The sequence below is a fragment of the Poecilia latipinna genome, unplaced genomic scaffold (assembly GCF_001443285.1).
Source record: "Poecilia latipinna isolate Pla-1442-1.1 unplaced genomic scaffold, P_latipinna-1.0 Scaffold830, whole genome shotgun sequence".
Classification (NCBI taxonomy): Eukaryota; Metazoa; Chordata; class Actinopteri; order Cyprinodontiformes; family Poeciliidae; genus Poecilia; species Poecilia latipinna.
Genome location: NW_015113446.1, coordinates 243345 through 258302, shown reverse-complemented (window position 1 = coordinate 258302; position 14958 = coordinate 243345). Strand labels below are relative to the sequence as shown.

General features: G+C 40.7%; 1 protein-coding gene across 2 annotated transcripts in view; it reads right to left on the bottom strand.

Moving 5' to 3' along the window:
• Nucleotides 1-301: 301 nt before the first annotated feature.
• LOC106956587 (SAM and SH3 domain-containing protein 1-like) overlaps nucleotides 302-14958 on the bottom strand; it is a 62602-nt gene continuing 47945 nt past the window's right edge. The window contains exons 3-11 of one of the 2 annotated variants that reach the window (XM_015047523.1): nucleotides 8972-9100; nucleotides 7009-7059; nucleotides 6624-6673; nucleotides 4650-4690; nucleotides 4442-4528; nucleotides 4219-4331; nucleotides 2912-3013; nucleotides 1986-2115; nucleotides 302-950 (exon numbers count right to left, since the gene is read on the bottom strand). In XM_015047523.1, coding sequence (XP_014903009.1) covers nucleotides 538-950; nucleotides 1986-2115; nucleotides 2912-3013; nucleotides 4219-4331; nucleotides 4442-4528; nucleotides 4650-4690; nucleotides 6624-6673; nucleotides 7009-7059; nucleotides 8972-9100 — 1116 coding nt within the window. In that variant the 3' untranslated portion in view covers nucleotides 302-537. The remainder of the gene's footprint in view (nucleotides 951-1985; nucleotides 2116-2911; nucleotides 3014-4218; nucleotides 4332-4441; nucleotides 4529-4649; nucleotides 4691-6623; nucleotides 6674-7008; nucleotides 7060-8971; nucleotides 9101-14958) is intronic. The other variant, XM_015047522.1, reaches the window with a different exon arrangement.

The window sequence follows — 14958 nt, the reverse complement described above, 5'->3', positions numbered from 1 at the left end:
GTGTGTGGATGTCTGTGGAGTGAGGTAAATATTGAATTGGATGCGGGTCTGTGATTTTATTGAGTTTTGCCAATTTCATTAGTTGTTTATCTAATAAATGTTGTTATATTTGGACTTGGTAAAAAGTGTCTTTGTCTTTATGATTCAGCTGATAAAATGACGACATCAAGGAATCCGGGCAGAAGAGAGAATAAAACGACCCAAAAGATTTTAATTATTCTTCTTCTGATTTAAATGAACAGTTTTAACTTTCTTTAATAGTGGTCTTAAAAAGTCTTAAATTTGAGTTGTTTCATGCAGATACTGATTTCTAGAGTTAGCGATGCTAACTGTGCTAATTGAAGTATTACGACCTGGTTTTACTTCTGCGTTGTTTTGCATTGCTCACTCTCACACCGTGTGACGTAGCCTCTCTTTTTAAATCAGTACCTTTCACTCATTGCAGGAAGCATTGCTAGCAACATTTAGTTTCCAAATATTGATACCGGCAGATCAGAACATTACAATTACCGTATATTAGAAATCAATCAGAATATTCTAACCAACATGATGCAGTACTCCAGTACCATCAGTACTCACTCCATGATGGCTAAGCAAGCCCAGAGCCCGATGACGGAGCTCTCCGTCGGTCACCGACCGCGCCATTTTGGGCTCGTCTTCGCCGCACCCCTCCGTTTCCGAGAAGGAGGAGCCCTCGCCGGCCTCCGCCACACCGGCCTCCTGGTGAGTGGGGCTCCCGCTGCTCCTCCCGCAGCCCTGCGCTGCCTTCTGGCTGCTGCACGTGTCCAGACTGCTGGAGGACGGGGATGTGGTCAGGCTGTCGGAGTCCAGCTGCTTCTGCAGAGCCGAAGCCAAGGAGTCCAGGGGACAAACCAAGGGTTTCCTCTGCACACCTGGATGCTGGGAGACGCTGCCCTCACCACAGGGTAGACCATCTACACTCAGGCTCTCTGGGCAAACAAACGTACAAGTCACATGAAAACTGAGTTCTTAGTAGGACAGGGATTTATGTAGAGTTTGCACAATTATAAACGACTACAGTCTGTTCACTCAACTACACAAATGCTAAGAAACGATGCTCATCTAATCTGACCAGAGGTTTAACCAGAGAAACAACCAAGAGGTCCAGTGGTAACTCAGGAGGAGCTGCAGAGATTCTCAGCTCAGGTGGGGGATGCTCTTAGCTTTCACACCACAAATCTGGATTTTTTTTTGTCCACAAGCTTGGTGAGATGAAAGCCATTGTTGAAAGAAAGCAAGGAGAAGTCATGAGAGCAGCATCCTGCTTTAGGGATGCATTTCATCATTGGGAAAATACATACATTTTTATAAATCACCATTTATTGACATAAAATTGTTTTGATTTTATAAATGTGGCAGGGAGCTGGTTGAACTTTGATGACCTCTGGAAACATGTCCTAATATCTTTAAACAAACTATTTGCTGCACAAATGTTTGACACCAGTTTCATTTGATTTGAAGAAGGGGAGTAAGGAAGACAAACTTCACTCAGATGGAAGCTGGTCCAAAAGTGATGCAAACATGGATGATGTTAAATATAAAGAAACGCGGGAGACAAAACAGAACCGGAACCAGAACCAGAGATTGATGAAGAGGTTCAACTTCCAATCACCCTGAAAACAACAGGAGCTACACAGACCTGGCTTAGAGCAAACCATATTTATTTATCTAGAAGAATCCCCTACTCAGATTTCAAACCTAAATCCAATTCAGAATCGCTAATAAGAGTTGAAAGTTATCGACAGACATTTTTGGGAAACTTTGCACTGAAGGATCAACAACAAAATTCAGACTGAAGCTGAGGCAAACCCAGCAGACCTGCAGCTGTACGTGTGGTTTCACACCGAGGACGGAGAGCGAGGGTTAGGTGAACACTTTCACATCACATTTTCACTTGTGAAACAAAAAGGTTCAAGGGTTAGTAATACTTTTATGTGTATGTAAAGAGAGAGAGGCTTCAGTACCGTCCGCTGCGAGCCTTTTGGACTCATCTATTCTGATCAGCTTCTTCTTCACTTTCCGAGTGGAGTTGACCAGTTTGTGGAGCCTTTTGAATGTCGGAGATTCCTCCTCATTGTCAGACTGCTCAACAGGCTACAAAAAAATAAAAAATAAATTATTGTTGATATTCCCATCTTAATTTAATTGAACATTTTCTAAAGTTTACAAACAGTAACACAGCCTGCCTCTACTTCTTGTTACAGAACATGGTTGCGTATAAATACACTGCAGGAAACCACAGAAGTATTACTGCGCATCAAGCAGATGGCAAACCATTAAGCTACGTGTGAAAGCAAGGCTAAAATCAGGTGTGTGAAAAGGCACGGGTGTGTGCTCGGAAATAACGCCAACCACCGTCTGAACTGGAAAGCCAGCGGCGTGTCTAAGGTCTGACCAGAACGAAGGCAGCGAGTGTGACCCAGAATACTCATTTGGAGACAAAACGACAGCCGGTTATAAACAGAAACTTCAATATGAGGGGAAATTAGAGAGAAAACACCAAATGAAGTTCATCAGAAGCAGAAAGGACGTTCAGATGAATCTGAAAAATGTGCCCTAATTGCCCCACTGGTGCATAAAAGAGCTGTGGCATGCATAACAGTGGCCCTGTGCTGAATCCGGCCGCCCGCTGCAGCACAATGGGGGGTTAGCGCTTTGACAGCAATGAATAGGAGTCCAGCCGGAGCCCTGCGGTTGGGAAAGGGCCCCGAGCTGCAGAGCTTTAGAGGGGCCTCGGTTCACCACCGGGACACGGGCAGAGCCAAAGAGGGGAAGTGCTGTCAACAGCTCAGCAGCCTTGGCAACAGCAAACCAGAGGCGCCGCCGCTGCGTGAGTTAGCGATTCAGAGGTAAACAACGAGCGAGGGCCCTGGAGAGCGGAGAGACTCACGGTGCAGCTGAACGAGTCGTTTGGACCGGGCCCCGAGGGGTCCAGGGACTCGGGGGTGTCGCATCGGCTCGTCTGTCTGCTCTGGGTCTCGAACTCCTTCAGCTGCAAAGAGAGACAGAAGCATTTCGGTTGGTTCAGTGAGACAAGGGAAGTTTGTCGTAACAAGCAGTTAATTAATTAAGCTCATGATTAAATTATAAAAGTCCTGAAGGAGAATTTTGTTTACAGAAACCTCATAAATCCTTTTATTTGTCATTTCTATTGTTTTATTTGTTTTGGATATTTAAAATGTCTTCCAGCTCCAGTTTTAAAAGTTAATTGGAATTGAAAGTTTATTATTATTATGCTGTTACCATTATGTTTACTTCAACATGTTCAGAAAACAAGAATATTATCGTTTATCGCAATAAATTCTAGAGCATTTTATCACTCGGAGTCATACAGGTAAATATGGTTTACAGTTCAACAGCGGAGAAGAGGATGGGACACATTTCATTTATGTTTTTAGGTTAAATAAAACATACAGATGCATCTCAATAAATGAGATCTTCAGTAAATTCAACATGTGAAACATTTTTCACACATTGACGTATCTAAAACATTTATTTTTAATCTTAGTTTTGATGATTATTATAACATCATAAAGTGTGAATATAAATGAGCTTAGACAGGATTTTTTAAAGTCCAGACATGCAAAGTTATGGCTACGCTAACACTACTGAGCTAATGGTCGTCAGTCCTTCAGCAAAAGATTTGAGCCAAAATGGGTCAGTGCTGGAAAAGCTGGTTGTTTACAGAATACTGGATCAACATTTTTTTACAGGAAAGTTGTGTGGAAGGAAAAAATGTGGAACCATATGTTTACAAATGACTCTGTAACAAAAGTACCCAGGAAATGTGCGCTGTTAAACTAGCATGAGCTTCCACAACACCTCAGCAAGGTGTTGCTGCAAGGATGCAGCAATTTATGCAAAAACAACCCAGATATGGAGTAAAAACATTGCTTTTTATTGATGTTATGGAATATTAAACTTATTTCAGAAACAGAATTTGGAGTTTTGCTCAGCTGCATTCATCAACATTTACATAAAGACATGAAATAAACCACCCTGTCTTTACTGAATCTACATAATGAGTTTCAGTTCTGATCATCCTTGATGATGTCATGTATTTATCTCCACCTGTTTGCTCATTTTAACTTTTTTTTTTAAAAGAAACTTTTTTTTCTAACAGGTCTTTGTTGATTATATTGTCTCAATTCACTGTAACTTTTCTATTTTGCGAATACAATATTTATGACTCCATACCCGTGCGAGCGCTTCCTCTATCGAGATCATATTCTCCTTCACCATCATCATCAGCTGAATACGCTCTTCATCGCTCATCGTGATCTCGCTGGCAACGAAGCCAACATCGTCACCTGAAACAAACAAGCGCAGTGTTTAAATCAGCAGGACAAATAATAAAACACTGAGCTATATTGTTCAATAACTTGTATTAATCACATTATTTTCCTGGGTTTTGTTTTACCTTTTGAAGTCTGGCGCATCACTCCCTTCTGTGACTTGCGGAAACTCTGCCATAAAGACTTGCTCTTTTTCCTCGCATCCCATTTTCCTGAAGAGAAACACGCAAGGAGCACGCCTTTTTAATTTGGCATTAAAAATGAAAACATGATTACGATATTTACAGGAAGAGTCGTGGAAATCTGTGGACTCCAGTAAAAAGTTCTTCTTACCTCCTGATCCGTCGTCCGAGCTGGATTTGTGGACAGGAAACCTGAAGACATTAAATCCACATTTAACTTTTGAATTGTTTAGATGTAAAGTCAAACCCCCGACCAGAGCCAGTACCTTCGATCCAAAATTATTCTCTTCATCCTCAATCCCTTTTCACCATTTTCCACCCCCTTATCAAGAAGTCTTGTCTGTCTTCTCCACTTACGTCAGATTCACAGAGAACAAGCTCGTGAAAACCCAAAAGGAATCACAAAGGCGCACTGTGCCTCATGACAACAGCAGGGCAAATTAAAGCGGTGGAAGCGGACGAAGCAGAGTCTGTGCTGCTCCGCGTTGATGAACAGAGGTCAGCGCTCTGTGGCCATCCCTGGAACAATGGAGGCTTTTTCTCTTCTGGTTGGGGTTTTGTGGCAGCAGCAGCAGCAGCAGCAGCAGCAGCAGCGTGGCGTCTGAATTCCCCACACACTTTCACACTCAGTCTCTGTCTCTCTGTCTGTCTCTGGGCTCTTTGTTATGCATGACTGTCAGTCCCTCCCTCAGCTGACTCCTGTTGTTGTTTCTGTGCATTTGCCTTCAAACAGATCAGACCTGCTTTGTGGTAAATCAGGCATTCAGGTCAACCATTCTCTTCACAGAATACAGAGAGCAACTACAAGCTACAGAAATAAATAATTGTCTTATTTTATTACTATTTTATAGAAGCCAAATGCAAATTAAGCCCTTTTTATAGCAGCTGGCTGCATGTTGCAGTTGAGGGGCCTGCTGACCATCACCCTAATCTTTAACTCCACATGCAGGTAATGAGCTGGGCGGCTCTGAAACAACATTACTAAAATATTAGCAACAGCTTCCACATTAAAGAGGATTGATAACAGTGCATTAATGCTTAGCTGTGCTGCGTTTACTGATCAAAACTGGATTGGATTTCTGAGTTTTTGACAGGTCAGATACCGGTGAGTATTGGACAAATTTCTAATCCATCATAGTCAAGGTGGTTTTGCATTTGAGATTTTTAACGTCATTTTATTTTATCTAGGTTTTTGTTTTTATAACCCGTGTCCTGCAGTGTGAGCTAAAATATTTTCTTTAAAAAAGGCTGCTGCATTTAGATTATATTCTAGCTATACTACAGCATTTCCTCATCACTACTCCTAAAAAAAGAAGCTAGTTTTATGTTCTGCTGTGCATGATTACATAAAAAAATGGATTCATTATTAATTTAGCCTCAAATAAATTCAGCAGAAAGTGGAGATTTGCACAGCCTAGACAAGGACAACAACAGATCTAATTATGCTCCCTTCTTGTTTGGCAGCTAATTGTCAGCTTCCTGAGGTAAATCCCACCAAGAAATTTAGGAATAAAATTAGATTTTTAACTGCAACGTTGGGATTTTAAGAATAAAATGTGAGAAATAAAAATGTCTTTGATTTGATTATTTTTTCAGGCTTGTGAGGTTATTTGCAACAATATGCTTTCAGCCCACTAGGGGGCAGTATGCACATCTTCTGAGTGGATGTGAAAGTTGAGTAAATTCTTTTGTTTCCTACAACTGCATCCAGATTTATGATAAGACTGGTAGTTAGAATGAAATGTCTGAACTTTCAGTCTCTCTTCCTCTCTCAAACAATCCTGATCGATTAATCACGACTCTTTGGCATTAGTCATCACCTATGTCCGTTTTTCTAAATCTGATTCAGCTTTCTAAGGAAAAAAAAAATGTGAGTAATCCTTATAAACCTTCGGAAGAGACAATGAAGGGAAGGAAGGAAGTGCGAAGGTTACGCAGAAACGCTTCATAAGTGTGACAGCGGGGTCAGCAGGAAGGGGAGGAAACGCACGTGGCCTCAGGCCTGACGGAGATAATGGAGGAAGCCTAATCAGGCCGCAGCCCGCAGACGTAGATCCAGACTGCAGATCCTAGATCTGACCCTCCCTTTACTGAGAGAACCGGTCGTTAACGGTTTTGTTTGTACCTCCTCTCAGTCTCCGGAGTCGATGTGCCGCTGCTGAGTCCAAGAGATTCCTGAAAAGATGAGAATCAATCGATGAGACGTTTAAGAGTTTCAAATCTGAATTCCTGAAGATCACAAAACTATTGCTTCACATTGTGTTCTGATGTGAACCAGCAGCAAATAAACGTCTCATGTTCCGCCTCGTGTTTACATCTGTAGGCCGCAGTTTCAAGGACAGCTCTTCCGCATCCCCAGCCAGTCAGATGTTACTTTTTGGGCTTCTCACGTTGCTTTACCCGGCGATCATCGTGACCTGGCGACCCCTCCCGGCCGCCTATCGAGCGGTTTTGTCCTGCTGACGCACAGAACAGGAAGCGGCAGTGTTCTCCTGGGGTCTGACACTCACCTGGAGCTGAGAGCGGAGGTGTGGCGACGCGGCCGCTGAGTCAACCTTTCCCTGAAACGCAGTGGGAGCAGAGGAGTAAATCACAGTGTCATCGTAATGAAACACTTGGCTTGAGGTTCGTCTGGTTTATATGGTCAGTAAACATTTTCAAAGTGTTACTTTAAGGGCTGTTTAATTGCGTCTGAGCCCAAACGGGGCAGGACATCAACACCTACAGGCGGTTCGTTTGTTTTTTCTCTCAGCGCCTTAGTTACAGGGGATGTGAAAATAGTACGTTTCTGATAAAATGTCAGATTTTTGTCCTTTTTCCACCTTTAGTGACACAAGCAATAACAATAAGGCCTGTCACAATAAGCAATAAATCAATTTACCGCAATAAAATTTAAAACATTTAAAATGTTTCTCTTTTATCTCTTTCTGCCAAAAACTGGATGACTAAATCTTCAGTCTGGTACTTTGGTCTCAAATAGCTCTTATTTAGTCTCTTATTTTGAAGGACCGTTTTGTTTACAGAGACTAAAGTATCCATTTTATTTGTCGTTTCTGTTGTTTCCATTTCCTGTGTTAAACGTTCATTACAATTTAAAGTTTATTGATGTTTCAGGATGTGTTCTTGCATTGTTTTGCCATCACTAAAAAATGGTCTCAAAATAACAATATTATCATTTATCACAATAACATCTGGGACAATTTATCATCCAGCAAACTTTGTTATTGTGACAGGCCTAAATCCGCATACAGAATCACTCAAAAAGAAAATATAAAATATATACACAAACAGAATAAAGGATACAAATATTGTACATTAAGGGCAACATCACCGATTCAAACCAAAAAGTAAACCAATACATTTAAATCTTTTAAAAGGGAAAATGTAGAAAAAGAAAAAAAAAACCTCTGCAATAACCTGCTTGCATAAATCTGCACAATCAAATATTGCATTCAGTCCTTTCAACAGCATCAATGGTTCCAGTGAATCTAATTAACACATGCAGTTAATTAGATAGTGAAACATGGTGGGGGCAGCATCATGCTGTGGGGCTACAGAATCAAAATTATTCAAATCTTATATCCTAATCAACAAGCAAACTGCTTAATGGGATGAAAACTATTATTCTGGAATGGCCTAGTCAAAGTTCTGAACTAAATCCTAAAGAAAATCTATGCGGTTACATGGAGAGATAGAAATATCATTTTAATCTAATAGATTTGGCAGATATACAAAGCTGTGGCATTATGAATCATTCCTACTGATGCAGACTGAAATAATTAAAAGGGGCTTCAAAAAAAAGTATTATTTTGTTCATTTACTTAAATTAGGACAGTGCATATTAATCAAAACGTCAGCAGTTAGCATCAGTGCAATGTTGGAGTTAGCACAACAGCTAAATTCATTTAATTTCAAATACAAGATGCCGTATAAAATAAGCCAATCAGTAGTTTTCCAACAATGTTTCAAAGAGTTTTTAAAGCTGGAGAAGGTGCCACATATAAGTTAAGAGTATTAGTTAATTAAGCTAACAGTTTAAGATCACACATCTGATCAAAATATTAAAAAAAAAATTTTTATACGCGTCTCTGAAAGATTGTTTAAAATGTGCAAATTAAATGTCACTAAGGATAGGAAATAGATGTAAACTGTTTTATTACGATTTAATCTGACCTAAAAACACAGAAGCTGACAGGAGTGTGAACGCTTTCCAGAGCCTCTGTGGAAAGCGCTCCACAGAGGAAAATAAATACCCCTCTTTTGTAGTTTATAGGAGAAAATAGCACCCTGCAAAGATAAAACATGTTATTGAGGCTTCTGCTGCTGCAGGCCGTGTATTTATCCCGAGGAAGACATTTAATCTTCTCTGCTACCTGAACAATGCAGATTTTTCCAGTGACGTCAAACTCTAAAAGAAACAAAAACAAAAAACAACAAAAAGGAAAAAAAAAAAAAGGGTTAAAGATTCCTCACCATCTCCATCTCTTGCACTAGTTTGCGTTTCCGTAGCTCCTCCATCCGTTCGCACACGTCGCTGAGGGAGGTGCCGTAGTACTGCGAGTACTCCTGGGCCAGGTCATCAAGGTTCCCCACAGAGCCATCCTGCCACACACACACACACACACACACACACACACACACAGGTGTCACAAAACCGTGATAAGCCATTGTTTGAAACTTTTGCCGCTGTCGGTGGTAAAACAGATAAGCAGGAAGCGGGAGAGATTAAGCACCAGGAGGGCAAAAGCTGTGATAAAGCCTGTATCTTCACCAGAGCCATCATGTTCCTGCTCAGATATGACCCCTGCGGGGGAAGGAGAGGCCCCGACTGACGCAACTCCGACACTCACCGTCCTCGAAGCCATCGAGACTCGACCTAAGAGGCCGCGGATCAGCCTGCCGTGAACCACAAGGAGTCGGTCACATAACTCCGCTTCACGTTCCTTCAACTGTGCAACTCAGAGGTTTTGGAGGGTTTCTTTTACTGTGCGATGGATTCATTTTTCAGAACACGCTCTTTCCGGTTAATGTGTAAAAATAATAAAAATCAGTTTTAAAAAAATTAAAAGTCTCACTGGTTGATACCGATTCCCAGTTTTCTCTGACATTTGATCAGTTTTTTTTTTTTTTTTTTCACTATTCAGGTGTTCTTCCTATATCATTGGGTTCCGTCAAACTTTATCATGATTTTATCATGTTATTTTGTGGTACTATTGTGATAATGATAAAAATGGTGATTAAAAAACTACTTACTGTCTTCTTTAGGGTAACTGTGGCTGTGAAAACAAACGCTGCTCTTCCCAACTTCAGTCATGTTTACAAATGTTATTGACATTTATGTTCTTGTGGAACAAACTGGACAAAATGATGAACATAACATTTCTAATAATGTCACTTTGCTTTTGGGTCGTTTAACATCTTCAAAGGAAATTGAAATTTTCACAATAAACAACAATAATGGCTCACACCTAATTGATCCCAGTTAAAGAAATGTTAAATGATCAGTATTAAAATCAACTCCTGACACTTTAGTCGATGTGCCGTCATCGATGATTTACGGAAAACTAGTAGATTTCTGGTTTTTCTTCAGGTCTGAGCTGCAAACCTCAACATTTTCCTAAGGACTTTGACATAAAGAGAAGAAATGCACCGTAGATTATTGATAGAGGTACTGATTATTAATCCGAGGGTTTCTATACATTTTTTAATGTGAAGCAAATTTGCAGAGTTCTCAAATATCTTTAGTAAGTTCATAAATGATACAGCAAATATTGTGACAAGAGCCAGATATAAATATCAAAACTTTCAAGACAACAAAATAAGGAAAGAAGGACAGGAAAAAAGAAAAAGTGAAGGAGGAAGAGAAAAAAACCAACACAAGGAATAAAAGAAGGAAGGAGAAAAAGAAGAAAGTTAAGAAGGAAAACCAACAAATGACAGATTGACATATGGAAGGAAATGATTAAAGAGGCATGAGGAAGAAAGGAAGGAATGAAGGAGACAAGGAAAAAAGAAAAAACTGATGGAGAGACGGCAGAAACAAGAAGGAAACAATTGAGGAAGCAAAAAGATAGAAAGGAGGAAGATTGGAATGAGGACGGGTCATAAGACAAGGAGACAAGGAAGAAAGAAAAGGTTTAATGGACGGAGGGAGGAGGAAGATAAATGGGGACAAGGAAGTGAAGCAGACAGGAGACAGAAGAAAAGAAGGGACAAAGTGAAGGATGAAGGAAGGGCATAAATAGGAAGACTGGAAGGATGCAAGGAAAGGAAGAACAAAGAAAAGAGAAGGAAGAAAGAAAGGATATTTGGATAAAAAAATAAACATCAAGAATAAAGGGTGGAAGAAGGAAACTTCTAGGGTCAAGTAAAATGTTTTGCATGATCATTCAGAGCTGGAAAATGTTTAAATCAATCCACACTTTTCATTTTTAAATGAAATTCAAACAAGCTGCATCAAAGTGCATGGATGTAGTCCATGAGTTTATAGTCTGGAAAAAAAAGCAGCTCCTCTGATGCATTTAATGAACAGGATAAAAATCTGACTTTCTTGATAAGAGGTCTTCTGACCTCTTATCCATCCTTGGAAACCAAAACATAAAAATAAAAAATCTCCAGGAAAACCAAACCAAACGGCAGACTATAAGCTCCAAAAACCTGGGAGGCCCTTTCGGACCGCACACACAAACACACGCTGCGTCTGTAATGAGCAGGTACTCCGCTCATAAACCGCCGCACAGATCATCATCATCATCATTACGCCTCACCCTGACGCTTTGCAAACGCTCCCACTGCAGTGGAAAGCGATACTCTGGACTCCGTCGCCTCGTGTCCAGACAGTCCGTGACTGGTCCGACTGTCCAGAAAAAGAGAGGCCCATTCATGGCGAACCCGGTTCCAAGCGGCCTGAGAAATCCTGCCTGCTGTTCGTTCGCTCAATAAATAAGAGCAAGAGCGGGTCGGCCTGAGGAGCTGCGCGCTGCGCCTGGCAGCAGCCACTCTTCTGCCCCCAACAGCCACCGCTTCACATAAGCAGCCCTTTGTACCCGCAGCCACATGATATCGCAGCAGCCTGGGCGCTTATTCGACATGGTTTGGAGAGCGTGTATGAATCCCCACTGTCCTCCATCACGGATGGATGTGCATATAGAGAAAACAAAACTGAACAAACAAGTTAAGAGGCCTGAACTCAAGCTTCGGCCGTTTCCGTGAAAATATTCACCCCAAAAACAAAATCTTTTTTCATTCTGCTCTGGTTTCTAGTGCAAATATCTTGGCACACCTTCATTGAGATGAAGCCAACTTAAAAGTAACTTTCAAGCAAGTTATAGGAGCTTGTATCAATCCTTGATATTGATTGAAAAAGTTTAGCTTCACTTATAATGTGGGAAAAACCTCATGCTAGAAGCATAATACTTTTCCTTATCCATATTAACGACTTATTTATATAAAATCAGCTCTTATATCGTGCTTAAAAGCTACTCTAGTACGAATTTATTTATTTTTTTTGCAGTGTTTTCTCAGCCGTCTGCAAATAGTCGGTGTTCAGGCCGAAGCTGCAGCCTGACACTTCAGCCACAGAGGTTTTAAAAAGAAGAGTGCGGTGTCACGTTTCTCAGCATCACACAGCGAAACAAAAGCTCTGCAATGCCCTGGGGGTCCAGGGTGTGAGTGTTTGTACAGCTCATCTGACTTGTCTTCAGGAAACCAGGCCAAAGTACCAGCAAATCATGTACTTCAGGATGTTAGGAGACTTTGTCCCTGGGTTTGCTTTCAAAAGAACTTTTCACGATAAATGATTGACTCAACACGAACGGATAACTGAGCATGAATGACAAGGTGGACTAAAACTAGAGATCTGTCTGAGAAAGAAATGTAAGGAATGCCACATCTGGATAGATGCAGGACCGGCTTTATGGATTTTGCGTCGAGGATGTTTGAAAGTTACAAAGTTACAGTTTTGTGTGTGTGTGTGTTAAAGGTTCTCCGAGTCGTCAAAGTGAAATAATGACCTAAAACAGAATCAAATCCCCACGTCAAGCGGTCAAAAAGCACGCACATCTCGCTCTGTAGCAAGAAAACTGATTTCTTCAATGAATCTCCAGAGGAAAAACCACATTCACAGGATCACATTCCAGCACAAAACATAAAAAAAAAACAAAAAAACACTCACCACAAACAGGCATCTGGCTGCCAACAACAGCTATCCAGCAGCAGCAGCAGCGTTTAGTCCTCCCACAGCTCTGTTAAGTGAAACGCTCGGCTCAGAAACTTAACTCAGTTTAGAGAGCGGAGGACAATACATCCTGCAGCGAGAGGAGGGTGGAGAGGGGAGACCGATGCGCATAAATTAGACAGTCTGGCTGCGGGGAGGCTGGGGAATTTGCAACCACATATGACGTTGGTTGCAGCTGGGTGGAGCCGTCGACTCGCTCCAGCTGCGACCCACAGGGGGAACTGGCTGACTCATGGATCTGCTCTTCAAATAAACTACCACCTCAGAGTGCATGGAAGTGCTGCTCTGTTTGCCCCAACGTACGACTCGGCACACGATGATGAGGTGAATTATGTGTCAAAAGGTAGGTTTTGATTTCTGGTGCTTGACGTACTAATATAGACAAAAGTAATACTCTTAAAAAAAAAAGGTAAAATTACAGAGCAGCGATTCAAAATGAACGAGATAAAACCTATAAATCATCAAACTGAGTCAAAACTAAGTCACAGTCAGCTTTCCCAGAGTCTCTCTGAGGAGGCAAGTCATTTCAGAACAATTTTGGATACAGAGTGAGTCTTTGGATCTGAGCCTCGCTAAAACCGATGGCACTACCAAATACGGATGAATCCAACCAACAAGATTCTTTACATTTTTTCCCCCCAGTTTATAAAAAAATGCTGTACTTTGCTTCAATGTTAGAAAGATCCCAGGAACAAGGAACAAGGAAACGGTCCACTTCATGAAACAGAGACGGCAAGAAAAGGCAGACTATGGAGGCAAACATGGCTGGTGTTTGTGAGCATAAAGTTAGCCAACAATGGTTCTTCCTTTTCATGTGCTCTGACGCAGACTGTGAATCGCATTGATGCAAAAACACAATCAAAACCACTTTCTCCAAACATTATTCCCAATGACGACCATATTTTGTTATCCATAACATGCTTACCGTTAGATTTAATTTTATTTTTAGGGTTAAATGACATATTATTGTAAGAAAACAGTAGATGGACTTAGAGTTTGAGTGGAATGACAGACTGTGACATCAAAATGATGCGTTGGCAGCTACAATACTGTGGTGCATTTAAATTGTTGCAAAGTAAGACTTTTGGCTACTTGCATTCACTGCTGTTACATTTTATACAATGTAACAGCAGCCATTTACAGTGGTTTGGTGACATAGCCGCTAAAAGAAAATGTATCTGCAGGTTTGAAGTGGTGAATTACAGATAGACTGGACTCGCAATGCAATTTTAAACCTGCGTGGTTTGCCGGTCTGCTAGGTCTCTCAGACATTTCTACTGACTTCCTCCTCCTCACTGGACAAATCACCATGTACATCTTCATGTTATGAACTCAAACGGAAGCCAGAGATTATAAGAATGGCTTCTTATTGAGTCACCTTTGTGTCATGCATTAATGTCCAAATTTAGAGTTTCAAATGTAACATTAAGACGCTTCAGCAACATTTGGCCACAACCACAGCTGATTGAAATGGTCTTTTTCACACTTTTTCCTAACTTAAGACACAAAAGTGAATGTGAATCATAGCAACAAGCCAGCATTGCAAAAAAACAAAATATTACCAAGTATCTGTGGTCTAATTTCTAGAAATCACAAGAAACAGGAGCTTGTTTTAGTGGGGAAAGTATCTTGTTACAAGTGAAATAATCTGCCACTGAAACTAGTAATTTTTTTTTCATATTATTAAGGAATTTTTTAAGTAAACAAGCTCCTATTTCTTGCTGAAAAGTTGCTTTTGGTGTTACTTTGTCCTATTTCAAGTTTAATAAGATATTTGCACTTGAAACTAGACCAAACACTTGGTAAGATTTTGTGTTTTTGCAGAGTAGACGACTGAAAAGAGCAATTTATAAAAATGACAATATATTTATTCTTCCTAGCTGGATGACTTTACTGTTCTATTGCAGTTTTCTCAAAGTTTTAAATTTACCATCCATATAGTTTTAAAGTTTCTAGCAAAGCCTTAAACTGTGAACTTTGTACTAAGACAAAAACCCAGATTCTGTTGTAGACTTTTTTTTTCTGTAGTTGGCACACTGACGAGATTTACACCAATGTTCAGCTGGCAGACAGGTGGCCTCACATTTAACCCAAGAAAATCTCAGCATGAAGAGGACTTTGTGGTCAACTGGTTGACTGAAGGCTTCCCAGTTACATGTGCTTTTAAAGCAGTCCAGAGAATAACCATTCCCCACCAGCGCTCTCAATTATAAAACGTGATCAC